The sequence below is a fragment of the Aythya marila genome, assembly GCF_965140915.1.
Source record: "Aythya marila genome assembly, chromosome: 2".
Classification (NCBI taxonomy): domain Eukaryota; kingdom Metazoa; phylum Chordata; class Aves; order Anseriformes; family Anatidae; genus Aythya; species Aythya marila.
In genome coordinates, this window is record NC_139043.1 from 91,679,132 (window position 1) to 91,701,452 (window position 22,321).

At 41.1% G+C, this 22,321-nt stretch overlaps 1 protein-coding gene across 4 annotated transcripts in view; it reads right to left on the minus strand.

Moving 5' to 3' along the window:
• The window catches only part of MOCOS (molybdenum cofactor sulfurase), a 224,487-nt gene extending 202,457 nt beyond the window's left edge, over positions 1 to 22,030 (minus strand). The window contains exons 1-2 of one of the 4 annotated variants that reach the window (XM_082752603.1): positions 21,792 to 22,028; positions 17,102 to 17,481 (exon numbers count right to left, since the gene is read on the minus strand). Coding sequence is in view for 2 of the 4 variants with exons in the window: in XM_082752602.1 (XP_082608728.1) it covers positions 21,792 to 21,891 (100 nt within the window). In the remaining 2 variants the exon portion in view is untranslated. Of the gene's footprint in view, positions 1 to 17,101; positions 17,482 to 21,791 lie in introns of all 4 variants that reach the window. The other 3 variants (XM_082752602.1, XM_082752601.1, XM_082752604.1) reach the window with 3 other exon arrangements.
• Between the last annotated feature and the right edge of the window lie 291 nt (positions 22,031 to 22,321).

The following is a 22,321-nucleotide window of genomic DNA, read 5'->3' on the forward strand; positions in this document are numbered from 1 at the left end:
TTGTGTGCAAAAGCAGTGCATAGCTGATGCATTTTGGGGGTTGACTTGATGGACTGATCACAAAACATGCAATTATGTTTATACATAGTAAATTCCATTAGTTTTCTCCGCTTTCTGTTGGCTTGCATTATTTCTTCTCATTGCACTATTAGCTTCAGCAAAACATTCAGAGTATTAAATCAGTTTGCAGTCAATATCACATACCATCTTTGCTGTACTCCTCAGCAACGGCCACAGAGACCCCCAGAAAAGCTCTTCAGGTGGCCAAAGGCCTGAAAATTGTGAACTGATTACTGAAATGTAAGCACTGGCTGTACTCCACATACACAAGTAGTTTATAGTACCCCTATGTGCAGTGTAGCCTGCTGGTACTGAGGTCCATGTGAGTGCAAGGATTTCACATTTAAGAAGTCATATCCAACCCTACAAAATGCATCTTTCACAGCTGCAGAAAAAAAAAATTACGTGCCACCAAATTTCATCATTTACCAGCTCCTGTGCTAAATGAGACCACAGTAAATGGATCAATGAGCACCCACCTTCATCCATGGGGCTCACCTGTAATACACAGCTTCATCCAATGTTCACTTTCTGCCCACGAGGGCCGACTAAATATCGATTGCAGCCAGTGCTGTTATTTCTGCAGGTACCTTTAACAGGTTGCGTTTCAGATTCTGGTTGAAGCCTTACTCATGGGTATGAATCAAGAGGTACCTCAGCTACATGCGAATAACATACTGCAGCCCACCATCACATCATCTTTGGATGAAATATAAATCACAAGTGATTCATATTTATGCAAGTCTTCAAACGACTGCAGCTTACCCAAACCGAAATTCATTTTCACACCTCCCTAGTGAAGGTACGACCGACCATCTTTCAGTCTTTCTTCCCCCTCTGTCTCTGATGCAATAGATCAAATGATAGAAGAGTTGAAAGAGAACATGGTTCCTGTTCTTTTACTACTGGAAAATGCTTTTGTTGGTAGTGCTGGAATTTTCACAGAAACATTCTCTTTTGCATTGGAAAGAGGCAGTATGAATTTTAACTGGAGATGAAAACATGCTAGTGGAAAGCAGTGTTTAAGGAATCTTAATCAGTTATAATAATGGTCATTAGTTAAACGTTCTTGTTTCAATCTCCTGCACTACTTTTTCTTCCCATTATTCCCATAAAACAGTCACAAGGCGTGCAACAACATGTCAGGATAATGTTTGAAACTGACTTTTCTAGTCAGTTCTGTTTCTTGCTCTGTGACCTATACTAATAGGATTCGTACAAAATCTAGGACAAATTAGTGACTCTAAATATTCCCAGTAAAATACAACAAATGAGATGTTCACTGATACATCAAAGGCTTTTAAAATGGTTTTATTGGTTTCCAAGAAACATTAGAAGATAAACTAAGTTCAAAATAACAGGGAAAAAAAATAGTTACCCTTTACATCTCCTTTTTCCTTAAAATTTTCCTTCCTGAATTTTCCTTAAAAATCATTTCCTTACACAGAAATACTCAGATCACTATGAGGTGCTGGGAGCTAGAGGCTTGGGTTGAACAATCAACCATGGCAAATTATTAAACACCCATATAAGAACTGGTAAGTGTAACAAAAAGTGAATGACACACAGCAAAAATCAGCTTATTGGTGATCATGACTCTTCAGGCCCTGCAGGACTTCCAGCAGCCATCTATTCTTGGTGACAAGAAGACTTTCAACGTGTTCTTTAGCAAACGCAACAGTACTTCCCTCTGCTGGCTTTTTCCAGCAAAGATGAGAGGCTGCTGCCGCTGCAAGCCACTAATGAAGTTATCCTGCAGTGGAAGTTCTTCAAACGAGGCTCTCCACAATTACAGCCACTGATGGAAACAGCAAACAGTCTGTTGCCAGGAGCAGATAGTGAAGATCAATTTCAGGGATATAAGCATAAGAGGCACATGCATTACCCTTAAGCACAAATTAGGACTATCCTTCAGAGAAAAAAGTGTAAAACTAAATAGCCAAGTCACCAAGAGGAACTTCATGTAAATTCAAAGCCTATGAAATGAAGTAAGTGAGGACCATCGGCCAGAACCCTCTTCTCATAACATGGGAGATCTGAAAAGGTCCTTCTCCTGGCTCCCAGTGGATAGTCCTTTGCTACAACAGGTAACTGCACACATCAACCAAGCTAATTCCTTCTGAAAAACAGGTAGGTTATTAGTCTACCTTCCTAAAATCAGATCGGCACATCAGAATCTCATCCTCCTAGTAGGAAACTGCATCTGAAGTCCTAAACTGTTTTTTCACAGCCAGTGTATTTTCGTAACTCCCACATCAACTTCCTTTTGGTTTAATACCTATTATTACTCAGTCTGCTTCATCGGGTATTTCTCCCTTTACAAGCCAGTAGCACCTCTCCACCTGACCTGGCTACAAAAGCCAGCTTCCTTTACTTCTAATGCACTACACATCTGACCACTCGCTCCAGCAGTCCTAGTGGCAGCTCTTCCAGCCAGAAGCCCCTTCTTCAGGGGCACTAGGGTATGGAGAGTATGAGGTGGGGGACTACAGCACACATCCCAGAAAAAGATCTCAAAATTTCAGAAAGTCAGAGGTATCTTCCCCTAACATCACTGGAAAAACCTCTCCTCTGACTAGTACACCTGATGTCTCTTAGCTTAGGCTCCTAATTGTATTTCAGTTTGCCTTCTATAGTGGAAAAACATCAAGTACAGAAGTTTCAGTGTTGCTTCTGAGTAGCTAGTTAAGATTAATACAATGCATAGTGGGAATTTCATTTGAATAGGACACAGAAATAGTGGTGTTTTATTAGGGAAATACATAGCAACTATGAGAAAATACGTATAAGCTTTTCTATTGCATGCATGGGGTTAAACTAAACATTTTTCCATCATAAAATCTTTTGGCACTTATTTCCCAGAGGGCAAGTCAGTTTTACTTTCACTTTATAATAATTTGATCCGAGCTGCTATCTCAAGTAAAACTTCTTTGCTTATTCAACTACACACAGACCAATCTAAATGATAAGATTACGCTCAATTACTTTACCGAAGTTCATAGGCTGCATTAGATAGACTTCAATAATACAGCTCATTAAATACATTTTTTCTTATATTACTTTTTTTTTTTCCTGAAAAGAAAAATATTTTGTAATTTTTTTTTTCGCCTGGCAAATTTTCTAATACCTTCAAAAATGATGTAATGCTTCAGTACAAAAAGCACCACCTAACTGGAAGATACCATTTTTCCCATGAAAAAAATTACGATCTAACAGACATAAATAGTTTCTGTCAATAATTTAATAGGAATGCAATTATACATTGGCATAAATGCTAATACATTCTGATATTTGGCCTAAATTAGTTTCTACAGCTTATTTTCCGTTAATTAGGTGCGCTCCCAAGCATAGATTCAAAGTCTTCAACAATCACTTCCAGGAATGTGCTAAGAATGAAAAAGTACATTCATCAAAAACCAACGTGTTAGTAAAACACAGTTTTTAATAATACTGAAATAGTATGACAATGGTACAGACTTAACTGGTTCTGAGAAAAGTCATGAAACAACAGCTTCGTAATGACTAGCCCTGCACACAGCAATATGGAAGAGAAAACCCGCTTAACACAGATCTTAACACAGGACTGCTTTTACTAAGAACAGCATGCAGCTTCTATATACCCCTATATCTTATTTTATTTTATTTTATTTTATTTTATTTTATTTTATTTTATTTTATTTTATTTTATTTTATTTTTTTTAAACTTCAGTGAAGTCCAGCATATTATAGTTAACTCAAAGAAAACTAAAACTCACTGCTGACACAAGCACATACTTCTGGTCCTCTTTTTAAGTGATTTTTCATGTGATGCACAGCGTTGGGAGTTTTGGTCCTTTCTTTCAATCTAACTTTGGACAACACAAATGCTCTGCTGGTTGCTGCCATACAGCTTTTCAGGAGTCTGAGGCTTTTCCAGCAGCATTATATTTCACAGGATACCGACATGATCACGTCTTGCACTGCCAGTGTCCTGAAGAGCAAAAGGTAGGAGTAAAAATAAGCTCTCTCAGAAGCAAGGGCAAGAATGGCCTGAATGTAAAACTGCTATTTTTTTCCTCAAACCTGATGCTTGCAATTTGATGGTGGTATCAGATTCGTTAGTGTTCTCTGCAGTCCTCTGGCTGCAATGGGACATAAAAACCTTTTCCAAAGGGCAGTGACTGAAAAGGAATCCAAGTGAAGTCTGTTTGAGTTTCCAATTGTATTACAATGAACAACCAAAGCAGAACTTTGTCTTCAGATCACAGAGGTCTTACGTCTATGCAACAGAAGAGATTCCTTTTAAACGTGAGAATATGCAACAGGGCCCAGTTTGGAGCCTCTGAATTATTTACGAGGCTCTGCTGGACCCTGTATGAGTTAAACCATTAACAAATACGCTATAATCAGCACTTCCTAAACATACCGCACTGATTACCTTCTTGGTTGCGGGCCAAGTTAAAGAGCTGGGCTGTGATCTGCACAGGAGCTTAAACGACCTTTGAAGCAAGAGAGAGCTTGCTTTCTTGAGTAACACGTGCCGGGCTGCTTATATTGCTGCCTCCCTTTACAGCACCTACAGGACTTCTGCAGTCTCTGGGGTACGCATGCACTCTCTAGGTGTCTAGGTATCAATCCAGGAAGTTCAATCTTTTTAATAATACATCAACAAAAGGAGTAGGATATGCACAACATGGGGCTACAGTGTCAAATGACAGAAATCAGCACACAGCAGTCAGTTACATCGCACAAAAAATTGCTCTAGAAGGGTATTGGAGATGCCAAGTGACTGGGTGTCTCCTCCAAATATATATATATATATATATATATATACACACACACATTTATTTCCAAATACTCACAAGTACGTGCATAACATATTGAGAAGAGAACACGAGTATTTGTACATAAGTAATACCTTATGAGGGTAATTACTGTTCTCATGTTCCTTCTTGCAGCAGAACATGAGGAAAAGCACAGGTGACTCCGGAGACCATCTTCCCTTACAGCTCTTTTCCACTTCGTCTTCTCCACTGTTCCTCTAACTGTACCTTCTGATATTTTTGGCCAAGTACTAACCTAGAAGTTACTACACATGCTTTCCGTCTCACATGTAAATTAAGAGAAACCATGCTGAAACCCATATAGCAACCCCAGTTACTTTCCCTCATTAACCTAAATATCATAATTGTTTGATAACATGACAGACTGCACCAACAGACAAAACTCTCTCAAGGCACAAGGTCTCCTTCATTCCACTTAGATTCCATAAATTACCACGCTCTCAAAAAATCAAAATACTATTCAGCATCATGGCACAGTGCACCAAGACTGGAATTGCCTTAAACAGAAATCTCTTTTCCAGTTTCATTTTCAAAACAATTAAAAAAAAAAAAAAGTCATCCTTTTAAGTCAATGGGATATTTTTGTATCTTTCAGAAGATAAAAACAACAAATACCTTCTCATAGAAATAATACAATGCATTCTTACCACATTTTCTAAATAAACCTTTGAAAGATTTAAGGAAGGAATGAACAACAGAGATTTGTCCTTTCAGCATCTCCGAAGGAAAAGGCTTCTATTTCATTTTCTTGTTTTTCCATCAAAATTAGCATCTACAGAACAGCACCAACACTCAATGAAAACAATACCACCTCTTGCTAACATACCAACCTTTTTTTTTTTTTTTTTTTGGGGGGGGGGGGGGAAGACAACAAGGTTTTTATCTGTTGAAGAAAGAAAAGATACTCCACCTTAAGTCCCATCCCCCAGACAGGGTGGGAGACAGACCAAGATAAACAAAGATAACTAAAATAATGAAGTGCCTCCTTAACCCTTGTTACCAGTGGATGTCTTTGAAGTGCAGTGGAAACACTCATAATTTGAATAAATTTCCATTCAAGAATTTCAGTACAGGGGACTGAGTTCTAATGCTGGTTAGCTCAGTGCCAGTCCATTCAGTTGACTGCTCTTTTCCTTTGCAATTTCACTTTGTTTATAGGGGTGCTCTGTATTCAAATACAGGCAGGATTTGGGGTACCTGTGAAGTTAATCCTATTTATGCTAATACAAATATCTGAGTATCACAAACCCAATAATAGACTAACGCTACTGACATAATATACAGTTTTTCATATTTGGTAATGACCTTTGCCCTATAAAAATTAATTTCACACTTGCTCCTCTCTTTTCACAGACCCACCATTAAACCAGTTACAACTTTCCCCAATTTTATATATATACACCTAAAGAACATTTTGCTGCTAAATCATGTATCTGCTGCAATTCCTCTCAATTAAAAGGCTTCTTCCAGTACTAATGACATTAAAAATGAAAGAGAATTATAATTTTGCCATCAATTATTCAAAGCACTAAATACAAACGGCCTCATTAACACTATACTAGCTTGGAAAGTGAAAAAAAAGATGATACGTGAAAAAACAAACACTCCCCGGTTTCCCTGATCTCCGACCTCTGAGCTTAAAATCACAACTCTGCTGCAACATCAGCTATTGCATTTTGCCTCAAGGCAGCTAAGAACATATTATGCGCTTAAAAATCAAGGGCCTTCACCCATAAAATGTATAGTCTTGCTGTACTTGAATAAATGACAAAATCAGACCCGACGTGCCTGCTGTGTCTCTCAGTCAGTTTATGACACAATAAATACTATCTAGAAAATATTACCCAGATAAAAACACACAGAGCATGATCAGCCTCCAGAGCTGGCTGCAGGTTTGGATCTGAGTAGGGATTTCACACCCGGAGCCCCCATAGCTCTGGTGTTGGAGTTGCTGACAATTCCCAGTCCACTCTTCAAAGACCACCTCTACTGGTGCAGAGGAAAGCAGGGACAGCTCAACTCTCCTACGCTTTTTACATGGGAAAAACACATCAGATGGCAAATACGAGTTACGCAAGCAACTAATTTTGTAGCATGAAGTGAGGATGGAGAGGAATTTCAAGTGAGGTGAGCATTACTCATGACAATGAATGATCAAATTAATAACGAACAGCATTATCATAAATGGAAAAGTAATAGTCATTTGCTAATACCTCAGAGCTAATTTCTGTGCTGTTAATTTTCAAATACTTCCTCACGCTCGCTAGTCTAAAAACTATAACTAGAAGTAACATGACAGAATATTATTATTGAGTTTCTGTAATGAGCTCTTATAATATCCCAAAAATGTCTACTTTTTGTGGAATTTGTGCTTTCGGGCATATCATTACCATATTTCCCCACAGCAAGTACATTTAAGGCAACAACTGTATGCTTGGTTCTTAGCGCTTGCATTTCAAAGCTACTTATTTGTCATTAAGGTGAAATCCATTTGTAGTTCCTGTTTACATTTGGCAAAACTACAAGAACATTTTTCACCAAACGGATCACACAAGAGAAGTAAAAGCGAATCACCTAAACATATCAAAACTACCTCCTAAAATGCTTAGTTACAACTAAGTATTTTAGTTGTAACTAAGGTTCCCAGTGGAGCACAGAAAGGCCAAGGTACAGCATTAAGCATAAAAGTTTCTCTATATCCATCCCATTCTCTTCCTCCCCACTCCCAACTTTAAACAATTTGATTTTTTTTTTTTTTCCTGCTAGGGAAGGATGACTGCCAGACGTTTGATGTTCTTACCGTTAGAGCCTGCCTGTGTCTCATAACCAACCTATTAACAGTACATCCTCTGAAAAGTTCGGGGATGAAGCTACAGCAGACTGCATCACCCATCTGTAAGGACATCATGCCAAGATTTCTCCCCTGCACCTGAAGGAGAGGCACGCTCTGTGGCCACTGCTCCTTCCTCCTTGGCAGAGAAGACACCTCTTCATCTTCATGTGCTTTGAAGACTTGATGCTCTGACGGTTTGGTTGAATCATTTCTGCTCACGAAGGGTAAAATTCAGCTGAGGTCTGACGTTATGAGGCAACGTTGTCTTGCTGGCACATGGCACAACCTTGTTCTTCCAAAACCAGCAGTTTCTGCAAAGCCCAGCAAAGGCCTCCATGTTTCAGAATATATTTCCACCACTGTTGGACACCGTGTTCCTCTCTGCTGGTGGCACCACAGGAGAAGAGCTTTGCTTCACCTGCCCCTACAAGCTTGATACCTCTTGGGAGAAGACTGCACCTCCAACTACTCTCTTTGGGGGCAAAAAGGGTATCCTTAGCAGTGGCTGAGCATACCACAGACTTTAACACTTCTCACAAGTCAGCTCCAGGCCTATTCCCTGGCACTTTAGCAGGGAAGCAAGAACCTGCCCCAAATGTACCACAGACGTGCACACGATGCCCCTTCCTCCAGGGAACCTCACAAGGACAACGTATACAGTGACATTAAGTGACATAGTTAAATTTCCCTGGGAATATTCCCTGTAAAGGAATCATCATACAAAAAGCAGAAACTCACACTTTCCTGATAGTGTCTTAGAGAACTTCAAGTGCCATCAATGGTGTCAAATTATCCTGATTTACGGATAGCCATCCTTGAAGTACCGGCTCTTTCTAGTATAAAAGCACATATTTCCACAGATATACCTCCCTGTATCCCCCACAGCCAGTTCTCTGAAAAAAAGAAAAACTGGATTTCATTCCTTCAGTATTTTAACCACAGACATGTAATAACAACAAAGAAAAAAAAAAATCAAGTGCCATTAAGACCCTGCAATCTTTCCTCGTACGAAGCCACAGTCATTCATATTATTCAATTCTGTATTTGTTGTCGTTGCTTATCAAAGAAATAGTTTATTTAACCAGCACTGTGCAAAAGCAGCATGATTATTTCACAGTCCCTGGAGAACAATTCAAGAATCACCTCCTATATGGAATGACAACCTTTCCTGAAAGTTATGCTTCTCAGTAACAAAATTATGGCAAAACACACGAGGAAAGAAGAATGTCCTTCCCCTGCTCTGGATCCTGGGGGCAGACTGGAAGTCATACCCACACAGGGTGGACTGGCCATGCACCTCTGCTGTCAGACTCGTGCTGAGCTGCAATTCAGCTCCACCACAGCCAGAATAAAACAATAAAACATAACAGGGAAAAAAAAAAAAGTTACAGAAGAGATGGCAAAAGAAAGCATGCCTTGATCATCTCAGGAAAAATATTTAAAAGTTTTTTTGCTTTGGATGATGTAAACCAAAGAATTCGCCTCTAACACACAGCATTAATGGCAATATAATGGGCAGAGAGCACGAGCAAACATGTTTTGCTAATATTTGTAATTTGTCTGCTTGCATGAGTTCTGAGCTTGCCCGCTGCAGCGACACAAATTCAAGCGGGAAGCAATGTCATCTGCTGCACCTCACTGACTTTCATCCGCTCCAATTGTTTGGAACAATCACACTGCATCTAAGCATCCTCCTCCATAAAAAAAAAAATGGGCTCAATAATATGGACCTCCTTCGACATGCTTTGAAATGAGCTGCTGATGAAAGCTCCTGAAGGGCTAGGGATGTGTATTGTTTTATTCCCCGTGCTTGCATCTGTTTACAAGCAATATCACAAGGGTTTGTTTTCCTCTTAATACCCTGTATCATCTTCCAAATTACTTTAATGTTGTGACATTTAGTTATATCGGCATAATGCTTTTCCTGTTGACAAATATATACTATAGCAGCGTGCTGAGGTATCAATCAAGAAACGAGAGCCTCTGCTTAATGCATTCACTCTTACACTTTGAATTCAAACAAATGTTTATTCCTAGTCGGTATGGGTCTTGGCACGTACAACAGACAAAAGAAAAGTTTAATACAGCTTGAGTATTTTTTTTCTGCTCAGACTAACATGCCTTAATTTATATATACACCCATTAATTTATACATATGTTTATATTTATGAATGTGCCAATTGTAATGACTGGTTAGTGGAGAGACACCTTGGCCTAAGAGGCTCTGCATGAGCAGGGGGTTGGACCAGATGACCTCCAGAAGCCCCTCCCAACCTCAGCCATTCTGTGCTGCTGTGGTTATAAACAATTTTACATTTAACATTGAAATAGAAAAAATTGAAGCAGATCATTGTGAATTAACCGCTGTGGGACTGGTTCCGAATACAATCACAGGTCTACCACCAGAATGGAAGCAGAAGCAGCGGTGGCTGACAGTAGACGCTGGAGGTACCCATACAGTATCCAGTGTTAAGGTTTGATGATCTGATCAGACACTTCTGGAAACATGACAGCTGTCATGAGATTATTTGTTGCTGTGTTTCCCCTGCTTCAAAGGCACTGAAGTTTATCCGGAAAGCATTGCAGTGTAATCCTCGTGACGCTTCACAAGCACACCCGTTCTTTTCTGTACTGGCAGAAATGGAAGAAAAACTGATTAAAGTTCTGATGGTACCAGCTACTTAATCTCTCAGGAGCTGTCACGCTCAGTGATGCAAAGCCAGGAGTATCGACAAAGTGCTTCCAGACCAGCGTTACACACTGTGGACTCTTCAACAGCCCACGTGTTTAAAGGAATAGAGGTTTTCATAACTCTTTTTTAACGGGTAGCTTTAGCTCCCATGAGCTAAAAAGCTGGCTATACCATTCATTAGAGCTAATTGGAATAAAAAACGCCCCAGTGAAAGCTGGTGTTTTAAAATTTAACACTTCTGAAGGGGAGGAGTTTATCTCAGATCTTAGGAGGAAAAAAACATCTGGAAAAGAAACTCAGTAGAAAAAAGTATTGGCGAACCCACCAGGCTTCATAGTTTTTCATAGCTCCTGAAGTACTCAGCCCCATACTACCGCAGGCTTCTAAGGATAACCAACGGGGCTGGCTTGAGTTATAAGGCAGAGGGCATTTCACTGGACCAGAGCCACCCTTTGGGAAACCTGATATTGGAAACCTGAGGTTGGTTTTGTTTCCTTTCCCTTTTTTTTTTAACCCGCATAGAGCCTACATCCCAAGGAGGCTTCCCACCATGCCACATGGATGCTTTGTTGTCTTCTATCCCCAGATCTCTTCCAGGGTGCAGCCAGGTCCGTGGAGGTGCACACGAGCAGCCCTGCGACGCTTCCAGTGCTCTGCAGATGAGCTTCCCTGAGCCTGAGCAGAAGGCAGCTCCTAACAAAATTGTCATTGCTTCCCTCCTCACTGCTAGAAGTCTGGCTCCTTTCCAAGCAGTAGTTCATCACCTAGATTAGATCACTCTATTTTTCTTATGAAAAACCCTAGGCCTCTAAAGGAACAGGAGACGGAAGGTTTAAAACCAAGCTTGACAATAAGCTAAGGAAGTTACTATTGAAATAGCAATTTGTGGCATGAAAAGGAATATTAAAGAAGCTTACTTTCTGTCCTTAGACATCTGTCTCCTTTCCTCTTGCTCATGCTCACCTTCTTCCTTTGGCTCAGTGTTTTACAAAGAGGCTTTAAAGAATGCAGCTGAAGTGGGAATCAGTGCTCATGATCAGTCATTCTCAAGGAAAATGTACCACAGCATCAAACGATGTTGGGCACAGAAAGAACAGAAAAGGGTGCCTCCTAAGGAACATGCTCCCTTTATGTTGCAGTTATGGTGGTTTGTTCATAGGAGAACCATTTCCACGCACGGTAATCCCTTCAACGCTGTAGAGCCATCAGAGAGGTGTGAGCACATCAAGAGCTTTTCATTCTCATCAATGAAAGGCTAAACCTCTGCTTAATTCCAAAACCAAAGCCTTTACTGCAGGTTTACTCTGCAGAAGAAAAACAAATTATTTGCTGATCATTTGAAAAGTCACCCTGCTACTCTCAAAGCGACTCTGAAGAACCAAGGACAGATATAACTTCTTTTACCATGACTTTTTAGTTAAATTCAGCCTCAGAGTGTTTCACCTGAGCATGAACATGGAGTAGTTCCACCAAAATCAGCAATTTATTTCCCTGACAAATGACTGATTTACAGCTATGGTTTCACTAAGACTCACATCCAAGAGAATTTCCATGAAAAATTAAAATAAGATTCTCACAAAGACCCCTGCTTTGCCAATTAGGTTGACTTTTGGAGTTATTTAATATACACAGCAAACAATTTTCCCATTACAACTGTCATAATTTTTCTCTCTTCTGTATTTCTGCTGTTCATGAGTTAGAAACACTGAGGCAGTTCACTGATTAAACATTAACTAGACAATCCTTAAAACAGAGGGCTTAATTTTATTACCAGAAAAAAAGCTGGCATGGGCATACATCTCAGTCAAATCACAAACAATTGTGAGCAACAGACTGGAGAAGAGTTCGTGAGGCCCCATGCGTTGACCCAGGACGCAAGGCAAGTCAGCTGTGGAGCAGTGCAGCCACAATGCTCTTCTGGTTTCCTTATTTTATCTTCAAAGTACGCCTCTGTGGCCATCCCTTAGAGGGTATTTTTGCATCTTTGAGGTCTCATGCAGAGAATTTTATGCTCACAAAACGCATCTTCTGTAGTTTTTAATTTCTTACATAACGTGAGTTTCCCAAATCACTTCTAATGAGTTTAAATGGTGTGTGGTTTTCTCCGCCTGCAGCAGTAATAAATTATAGCCCTTTTAGAAGGACAGGCAGTCATCCTGCATTTGGATTATCAGGCTGTCTCTGCAGCACTGTACCTGTCACTAAGCATCTATGACAAGGTGGTATGAAGAGGACCAGCATCACGTTGCTGCACGTCACAACCACCCTCAGGCCACGATACATTGCTTCCACAACTTGCACATGCTTAAGGGAAAGCATTTAAAGGCTGCTATTTGTTAAACAAATGTCTGATTTATTTGGGAACATAAGAGTGCAATAATCCACGCACAGTTTTGTCCGAGCATCTACCCATCCAACTATAGGTAACAGCACATTTATTGGAAAACGTGTCTGTGGCTGCAAAGGCTCCTTTTTTCATACAGTCTTTAATTTTGCTCTGTTCAGTCCATTGAGCAAGTTGGTTTTGCCAGTTGGCCACTTTTATTTATCTGCTTTCATCCAGTCTCATCAGAGGGCAACATGCATTATCAAAGCCCGCTGTCCATCACGGCTGAGATCAGACAGGGTATTAAGCAAAGTCTCCCACTCCACTCATTGAGCTTACATGCTCCAAGATTGATTAAATCTGAAAGTAAAGCCAATGAGCGTTTTCCTAGCATGTGATGGATCAAAGCTGATAACAGGACTCAAAAATGTTGCTCACCGCTGCAGCGCAGCAGAGTAACACCTTGTTTTGTGACAACTCTAAAGTTTACATTAAAAGAAACTATAGGCAGATATACAAATTATAGATCATCAGTACATTTTACTCAACTGTGATAGAAAATCATACATTTTCAAAATCATACATACAGGCAACACACATTTCTACCCATCACTGATACCATCAGTTCCAAATCACTGAATTATGGCAACTTCAGTGCCCTGTGTGGCATGGACATACAGAAGTGGACAATCCTAGGCCTCATTTTCTTCCTTTGGAAGGAATTACAGGACATACTTTGTGATGATGGTGCAACTTTACCTGACCTGTTAAAAAGTTTGAAAAGGGGCACAAACAGTGATATTTGGTGTGCAATTGTGCGTTAATGAAATTAATTCACACAACATTAGTTTAATTAATGAATAGTTGTTCAAATGAGCTTCCTGTCATCTTTCCAAATTTTAAATTAGGACATTATTCTACACAATGCCAGAAGAAGTTTAGTTGTGTAACTGCCCTTCCCCAGTTAACCATGTCACCAAAAGATCACACCCTTACATCTCTCTCTCCTTAAAGAGGACCACCACTGACAAAAATGCTGTCCAGCCATGTTCCTCACTTCCTTTTTGAAAACAATTTTAGGTCCTGTTGCTCCAGGGATTAACCTGAATGAGCACCGAAAGCACATCTTTTTACTTCTCTTGTAAAAGGCATATTCCCCTGGCTACTACAAGAGAGGAGAAGTGAGTCAGAAAAATCTTGAAAGCGAGGGAGGGAAACAAAACAGCGTTGGGAGAAAGATTTCTCTCCCAGACCTGCCTTCCAATTTTATATCTGTATTTCACAGAGCAGAAAAAAAAATTAAAAAAAAAAAGCAACTTAACACTTTCCTGCATGCCTGTCTTACAAGATCTGCCTGCCCAGGATCACATCACAGTGCATCGCTTCTACATGGCAGGAGAAAGGTGAAGGGGCAAAGAGAGGCACGGCACAGGACCTACCTGAGCTGCCAAGAACACTTCCAGGAATGTAACGACTTGCCTCATTAGCAATGAAACTAATGAAGTCTGACTTTTCACAGCTTTGCAGCCTGTCTTTATGCCTCCCTGCTCTATCATATGCCCACCTCTCCATGACTCTGACATCCCTTTCAGCTTTTGAGCCCACCTTTTCCGTAACACCTCCACAAGCCACATCTCCTTCTCCTAACAAATGTGATAGGAACCAGCCTGTGACGGCATCCAACTCATTTGTGTACAGATCAGTGTGCAGACAGGGCAATGCTATCAGGACTGTTAACTTAGGAAGAGAAAAAAATAATTATACCAACCCCAAGCTGACGTATTTATATGAAGAAACTTAAAAATGGGGCTGGAAATTTTTTTTTTAAGTTCAGTAAGATACTGAAAAACAAACAAAAAACACCTTAAAAACATTTTAGTGTCAGATAAAGGAGAGCATCTGCACTGAATATTCTTGTGCCTTGGGCCAAGACAGCCTATTATAAAAACCTGAGACATTTGAGAGCTCAGCATCCTACTTCCTAAATATCATCTCCACGTCAAGCAACTGCTAGCCTTCTGCTCTGCAAATATATTGTGTTGTCTAACCATTTATCAACCCTCGTACACCGGTGCTCTTTGCTATGCGGCACTCCTTGCAGTATGGTCTTCCTGAGCTCAGTGACAGTCTTTTCACATCAACGTGAAGCCTCTGCAGCACCTCTCCGATACAAAGTATGCAATGAATCAAGGCGACCAACAAAAACTGACCGCTCACCTCTCCATTTGTCTTTTTGTCCTTAGACTGGGAGTACCCTTGAATTCTGGAGAGCAGCTCGGATACGAGGACTGATGCAATAACATAGAATGGAAATTTCAAGACTTTCACATGTCAGGTTCTGCTTTCACAGATGTAATTCCAGTACAAATACAGGGAGACCAGTAGAGGACAATATCTGTCTGAAAATTTACAAACACTCTTTCATTAATGATCTTTAATCTCATATAGATATATATATATTTTAAAGAAAGAACAAAACAACAACAAAAAAAAACAACAACACATAAACCACAGGATAGAAATACATAGAAATATGCTGGGAAGAAATCAATACACATCACATATATAGCAACACCCTAACAGAGGAGAAGGACAAACAGGAGAGGACACGAAGGGAAGGGAATGCAGAATGCAGCACTGATGGGGGATTTTGTAGGAACAAGACTGTGCCACGTTTCCATTTTTTCAGTAGGAGATATGAAAGCATCATGTGCTTTACTAAATAAAACATCTGCTTATTTTAATACTTCCATACTCTTAATACATGTCTTGTACAGACATTAATTTTAGAGATAACATATCTTTTAATTAGAAGTGCAAGTTTTATAAATTGCTGTCTGATACACTGCAGCATCCATGGACATCCATTAAGCATCTTTCCAAATGATTTCTTTTTTTTTTAAATCTCTACATGTAAAAATATCTAATGTCCATATAAATTTATTTCCTACTGTAAAAAATCTAGCCCCAACTGGTCAACTATGCATTTCTAAAAAGGACCTCGATATTCTGAGTTCATGTCAACTGCACCAGATTTCTAGGGTTTGGTACTTGGCTGTTTCCTCAAGATCTCTGTGCTCCAGAAAGGGCTTACAGTTTTAAATGCATTGTGCTTTGTGGCATAGGCAATTATGGACCCAGTGTAATGGTGCAGTGAATGTCTTTATGGGTATTAAAACACCAAATCTGAAGTTAAAAGTGAATTATAACTCTTATTCTAATACAATTCAAGACAGAAAAGACATTACCTGAATCTTTGTGGGAATTTTTCCCCTCTCTTAAGTAACTAAAGATCTATTCAATACTGAAATAGTAGAGTGACAGCATCGACGCTCTTCCCTAAGAGCCACGTCCATCACAACGCACAAAAGCTCACCCAACACTGGGTGATGAACTGGAAGATAAGTTCTGTATAAAGCAGACCACTGACAGCCTTTTGGACCCTGATATGGAAGATAAGGAATTCCTCGACAGCACCTCCTGTATATAGCCAGAGAAAGACGAAAACGTCTGCAACTGACCCACAGCTATTTACAACCAACTAACTCCAGTTTACGTTCCCCATATGGCTCTTCTTTGATATCAGTTCTTTGTAACAGCATATTTAAATAACTACCGCCAGCTTGAAATCAACAGGAAGCATTAGGAACTTACTTGACCAGCTAAATTGTTTTTTACGAGGCAATTGCCACGTAGTGGTGCAGTCACACTACCTGTATTGCAGCTTGTATTTACGATAACTTCTCCACCCACTAAATCCATCTTCCCTCAATGCCTTTGACTGTCTTGAACTGTCCACCAGCAGCCTTCTTCAATAAATAAGTTTCTCTTGCTTTCTTTTCCCTGCAAATAGAAATCTGTTTCACAAAATCAAATTACCCTGTGACACTGGGGCTAGAGGGGTATCCAGTCGAGGACAGCAGCAGGTGAACAGCCCAGGGATCTCACAGCCACCAGCCTTGCACAAGGTGGGATGAGGAACTCCCAGTTTTTTGGTAATAGGTCTCCCAGGTTGCTTCCACTCTCCCTAACTAGCTAGGTCTGAACATCAGCAAATATCTGTTTTTTAACATCTTGACAGAGTCACTCTAGATGCCTAAAATACACGTAGTGTCATTTTCTGAATCCCATACTTCTCCAGAAACTAATTTTACAGAGAACATGCCAAAAAGAAAAAAAAAATGTTCAAAATAATATGTTCTGTAAAGAACTGTTGCTTTTCCCCCCCACACCCAAAGCATATGGCTTATATAAACTGTAAGACAGCCCAACAGGATATAAAGGCTATGTTAGTACGCATTTGGGATGACTGCTGTACCTCACTCATGGTTTATGACTTATACAGAATGTGACAACTTCAAACTCACTCTGCTAAAATTTTGGATCTTCTATTTTCACGTTTTATCACTGCTTGGGCTGAAGCTGTCCATGTGCAATTTAGCCAAAGCCAGGGACCCTGGGTATCTATGCTTCACTTAATGCAGCCTGAGGGGAATCACATTCTTGCTCTGGACCCAAGCATTGCAACAGAAGCTGTCCTCGGTCCCTCCACAGCCTGCACCTGCTCGGTGCCACCAGCAGCACCTTGCAGGGCCATCCCATACTCTCATCAGGAATAGGAAAAGTTGGTCAGATGCAAGAAGGAACCAAGGTGCATCCTCTGCTGCCCTGTCTTTTGCACATGGAGTCTCCTCTTGGTCGTGGGGATAGCACCAGGCAAAAATGTCCACTGGAGAAAGGCTCCAACCTGTAAAGCAAACAAGTAAAATGCCACACGCCTTGCTTATAGTTCAGCACAGACCTTGGGAAACAATGAGTCAGAATAAACTTACTCCTTATATCAACCTGGTTTTTGAAACGACATGATGAGACTTGAATATTGCTAACTGGTGCGCAAAGAGGCTAATAATGAAAGTGGTTTTTTTTTGCTGAACACACACACTTAGTCTTCAAATAACAGATTGGAAAAAAAAAAAAAAGACTAATTCACAGGTAGAAATTGCTGGCAATCAGCAAATAAGCAGAAAGTAACAAACATGAGTGGAAGACAGCTGCCGGATCTGGTCTCTTCTTTCAAAAAAAATGTCAGGCTATAAACCTTTTTTCTAAGAATTAAATATATATATATATAAAACAGGCACAAACCGAAAGCTGAGACCCAAAGCTGGCAGCATTACTGGTTTGACAAGGCAACCACGTTTCTGTACCAGTGGAGAAGGGGAAGTCACGCCTATGTTGGCTACCGAGCCAGGAGCCCAGCACAGCTCGGCAGGCTCACGGTACACTCATCCTCACACGTTTCATAAAACCCAAGCAGCAGCCAGCTATCAACAGAATTACTCCGAGCTGACACGCCAGAATGCGTCTCCGACTTCTCGAATTTAGCCAAACCTGCAGATTATCCCAAATGTGACAAAATAAATATGCTTTTCTACCCTCAGAGGACAGCGCTGACCTTTGCTAACAGATTCACTGAGAACTAACTGAAATGCACGGAGAAAACCTGCTAAGCCTATTAGCTACTTACAGGAAAAGTATCAGTGCAAATAATTACCGGCAGTATCAGTAAAAAAAGTATTATTTTTGTGTAAGGGCAAGTACCCAACTACTTCTTAACCAAACAACAGAATAAACACTCATACGGAAGACCAGTTCATGAAACTTCATTCCAGTTTCAAGGAAACAAAGGCCAATTTTGTCATTCAAAGCTCAGTTTGCCCTTTGTTCTTAAACGGACAAGCTACACTGTTACTGTTAGCTGGACATAATCAGACACAGACCGGTAAGGTAAAACATGAAATTAGCAGGGCATTACGTTTTTACATTTGACATTTAACGTGGCAGCGCATTTGACATTAAATGTGACAGTGTATCTTAGCTCAAATAAAGGCTACTTCCAGAGTCAGCAGCGCTTAACAAGTACGTGATCACTAATATGCCCTGGTTTTCGTTTGGGGTGTGTGCGTGTGGAGTCCGTCACTTATCACTCCTGGAAAGCTCCTGCTGAAATGGACACAGTTACCTTTGGGAAGAATACTGGCACCTAACCAAAACTGGGAAGGTATCTTGGGTCCAAACGCAGCCTCGCAAACGTCTGCTTTTTCTTTTTTTTTCTTTGCTACGATAAAAATCACAGAAGCGTATTCATTCCCATTACTTAACAACGGAACCTATGAACTCCTGCTGATTCCTTTAGCCATTTCTAAAGCATAATTTACAATCCTACACTGCAGATAAGGGTATGTTGTTCACAAGATTAAAGTCAAGGTCACGTACTGCACATGCACTGCTGCCTGTGAAACACGGATCGGTTTCACAGACTCCACATATATTTTTAGAAGGGGCTGCTCAAGCCCTCGGCTAACAGCCCTTGAATTACAAACGTGAAGATAAACCTTGACTTAAAAGGTAAAATTTACGGCTTCTGTATCAAAACAGACACAGCCCTGCTGGTTCAAGGAAGCACGGCCGATCCTTTCATCCCCTCACAGAACCTGAAAGGGAAATCCCCAACACATTCAGTAAAAGCCTTCTGATGGAGACAAGAGTGAAACTCCCACGGACTTTGATAAGATCACAAGTAGAACATCTTTGAAAAAAAAATAAAATCCTGCCTTTGTAATATGTCCAGCAGCTGCCCCTACAAATACATATTGTACCACCTTCTCAACAAGCACTTGTGCAACTATTCACACTAGAGCTACACCAGAAGCCTTAACACCACAAAGTGAAAGCTTTACATGTATGACACAGAAAAGGCTTCTGCCTTCCTCTGAAAGCACAATTTGCACAAGGTGTCCTTAGCAAACATCACCAAATACCAACGATCAGGAAGAAGTGATTAAACAGACATGCACTAATTTTTATTACCACGTGCTACATGTAATGGGTTGACACCTCCAACACGGACCCCTGGGCTTACTTCATGGATATCTAGACAGGAACCAAAAAAACTCAACACATAAAAAGTGAACAGCAAAATTGGGATTTTTAAACACCTTTAATGATGGAAAGATCTTTGAAGCATGTCCCAGATGAACAGGCAGAGCAAGACACTACTGTTAGCTACCTAAAAGTAGAGTTTGTTCTCTTTTACCTACAGGACCTGGTTAAGAACACTCCTTACCAGAAGGGATTAAATGGCAACACCTCTGTGCAGTACTGAGGCAACACCTTGAACAGCTACAGGTTCCTTCAAGAATCAGCATCTGTACAGTCAGGACTTACCCATAAAGCTGATATGAGGCCATCAGAGATCCAAAACTTCTGCCTCATCTCCCTCACCTTCTGGCAGGTCACTGAAAATGGTTAGGTTGCTAAATACCTGAAAGCCCCACTAATTTCCTCTATGTCACTTGGAGGAGGCCCTTTTACTCGCTTATACTGCTGTAACCTGTACATGAGCCACCTTTCCTTCTCCTTACTTCATCAAGGAAACAGAGACCTACAGCTTCAAAAGCCATTTGTAACTTCAACATCAATGTGTGAAGACCTTCAGCAGCGGGGATACAGCTACATGGCTAAATAAAAGGGGGACAAGGAATAGGTACAAGCAGCATGCTCATCATCCACACTGCTCCACCATCACCCAGCTCCTGGCCTAGTCCAAACAGTCAGCTTTGAGCCAGACAGACACATAAGGCAGGGAAACTTAACCTTACACAGTATTGCCATTACCTAGAGGCACAAGTTCTTGACTAGAGGAGAGATGCCCCTGTTTTTAACATGAGGATCCCTGGCAGGACAACACATGTGAATACACAGCGATCAGTTTATGACACCAATCTTCCTCATAGATGTGAGGACCCCTCAGGATGAATGGACGACTATTTATGAATTGAATAAAGCATCACAATTCTCAAATAAAAATGTAAAAAAATAATCAAATCCTAAAATAAACACTAAACTTCTACAAAGGGTAGAAGGAATTTGCAATCTAGGTCCCTTTACCATAGACTACCCTGTGTTTTCAGTTAGCTAAATTATGACAGATTCTAATTTATACCTTGTGTGTGTTGTTGCTGTTTTATTGAAATATTCTCAAATACTTATCTTAGTTTAGTAAACAGCATGACTGAAGTGTAACTTAGTAGCCTACATTAGTCGTAATATTTTGAAATTGAGGTAAATGGACTCCTAACATACTGCCTTTGCAGTGACCTCTTACTTGGGAAGCCAGACAGACCCACTGGATGCCATAAGCAGATAAGCTTAATTTCAAAATTTGGGAGACTCATGAGAAAAGAGGCTGATTTTCAAGGGTTTTATAAAGCCATCTATCTAAATGGCTAAACAATGGCTTTGGTTATAAAACACTAATTTTTCAGAATCTTGGCCTGAATTTACCACCAGCAGTTTCTCGTTATCCAACCTTCAGTGATGCAACTAACGTTGCTAAATTTCAGACTTTGAAATCAGCCTATAGGCTCATGGCTAACAGGAGAAGAAAAACTCTTCAAACTGCTGTTTGACATTATTTTTTTTTCCACATTCCCCTAGAGAGAAAAAGTCTAACTTCCTTATTTTTTTTTTTTCCCAGAAATACTTGTGCGTGAGAAAGCCAGCTTAGATTCTACTACAAAACCTCCAAGAAATGAGAAAAAGGGATGATAATGTGAAACGTAATGTAAAGACAATTCAAAGCAACAAGTTTAGGGCATCCAAAGTGATGTTATTTACTCCATTCTCTGTTTTGTTGCTGTTTGGTTTGGTTGTTTGGTTGTTTTTTTGCTACGTATTTTGAAGCAGTAACATCATGAGCATCGATACCTGGGTTGTTTATTTTGGTACACTCATTTCTGCTGGTCTAGAAGCAATAGGTGGGTATTTAAGTAACACGTGCAGTACATAAACACGCCGAATGGCATGTGCGAGCAGAACTGCACAACACGCAGCAGCAATTTCCAAACACCCACTTAACCACACACACCTGCACCACACCGGGGCTGTTTTACCACTTTAATCTCCATTCTCTCTCTTTTCCTTAACCCCCACGGCTACACCACCTCTCTCCCCACCCCACCGCTGTCCCTGCAGACCCCCCCCTGCCCGCGGTACCTCGGAGCCGGGGGAACTCGCGCTCCCGGAGCCCGCCGAGGTCGCCGCCGTACCCGTAGCCGCCCGGGGAGGCCTGGCAGGACAGCGGCTGCCCGGCCATGCCGCGGGTCCCGGCGGGGAAGTAAGGAGCGAGGCGGCTACGAAGCGGCCAGAGAGACGGAGCGAGCCGCCCGGCCCGGCCTCGCCACCCCGCCCCGCTCCTCCCGCCTCACGCCCCCCTTGGGGCAGCGCCCGGGGGCGGCAGGGTGTCGCCATGACCCCGCTGCCGGGTGTGCCTGAGGGAGGTGCTCGCCCAGAGCACCTCGGGGTGCCTGCTCCCTGCTCTGTGACCACCAGGGGCGAAGTAGAGCCTAGCCGAAGTGGTCTTTCCCGGAGCAGAAGGGCACTGGGTTGGGTAGAGTCAGAGAATCATTCAGGTTGGAAGAGACCTTTGAGACCACCTGGTCCAACCATCACCCCACCACCAGTATCACCCACTAAACCCTGTCCCCAAGCACCACGTCCAAACTTTCCTTAAACACCCCCAGGGA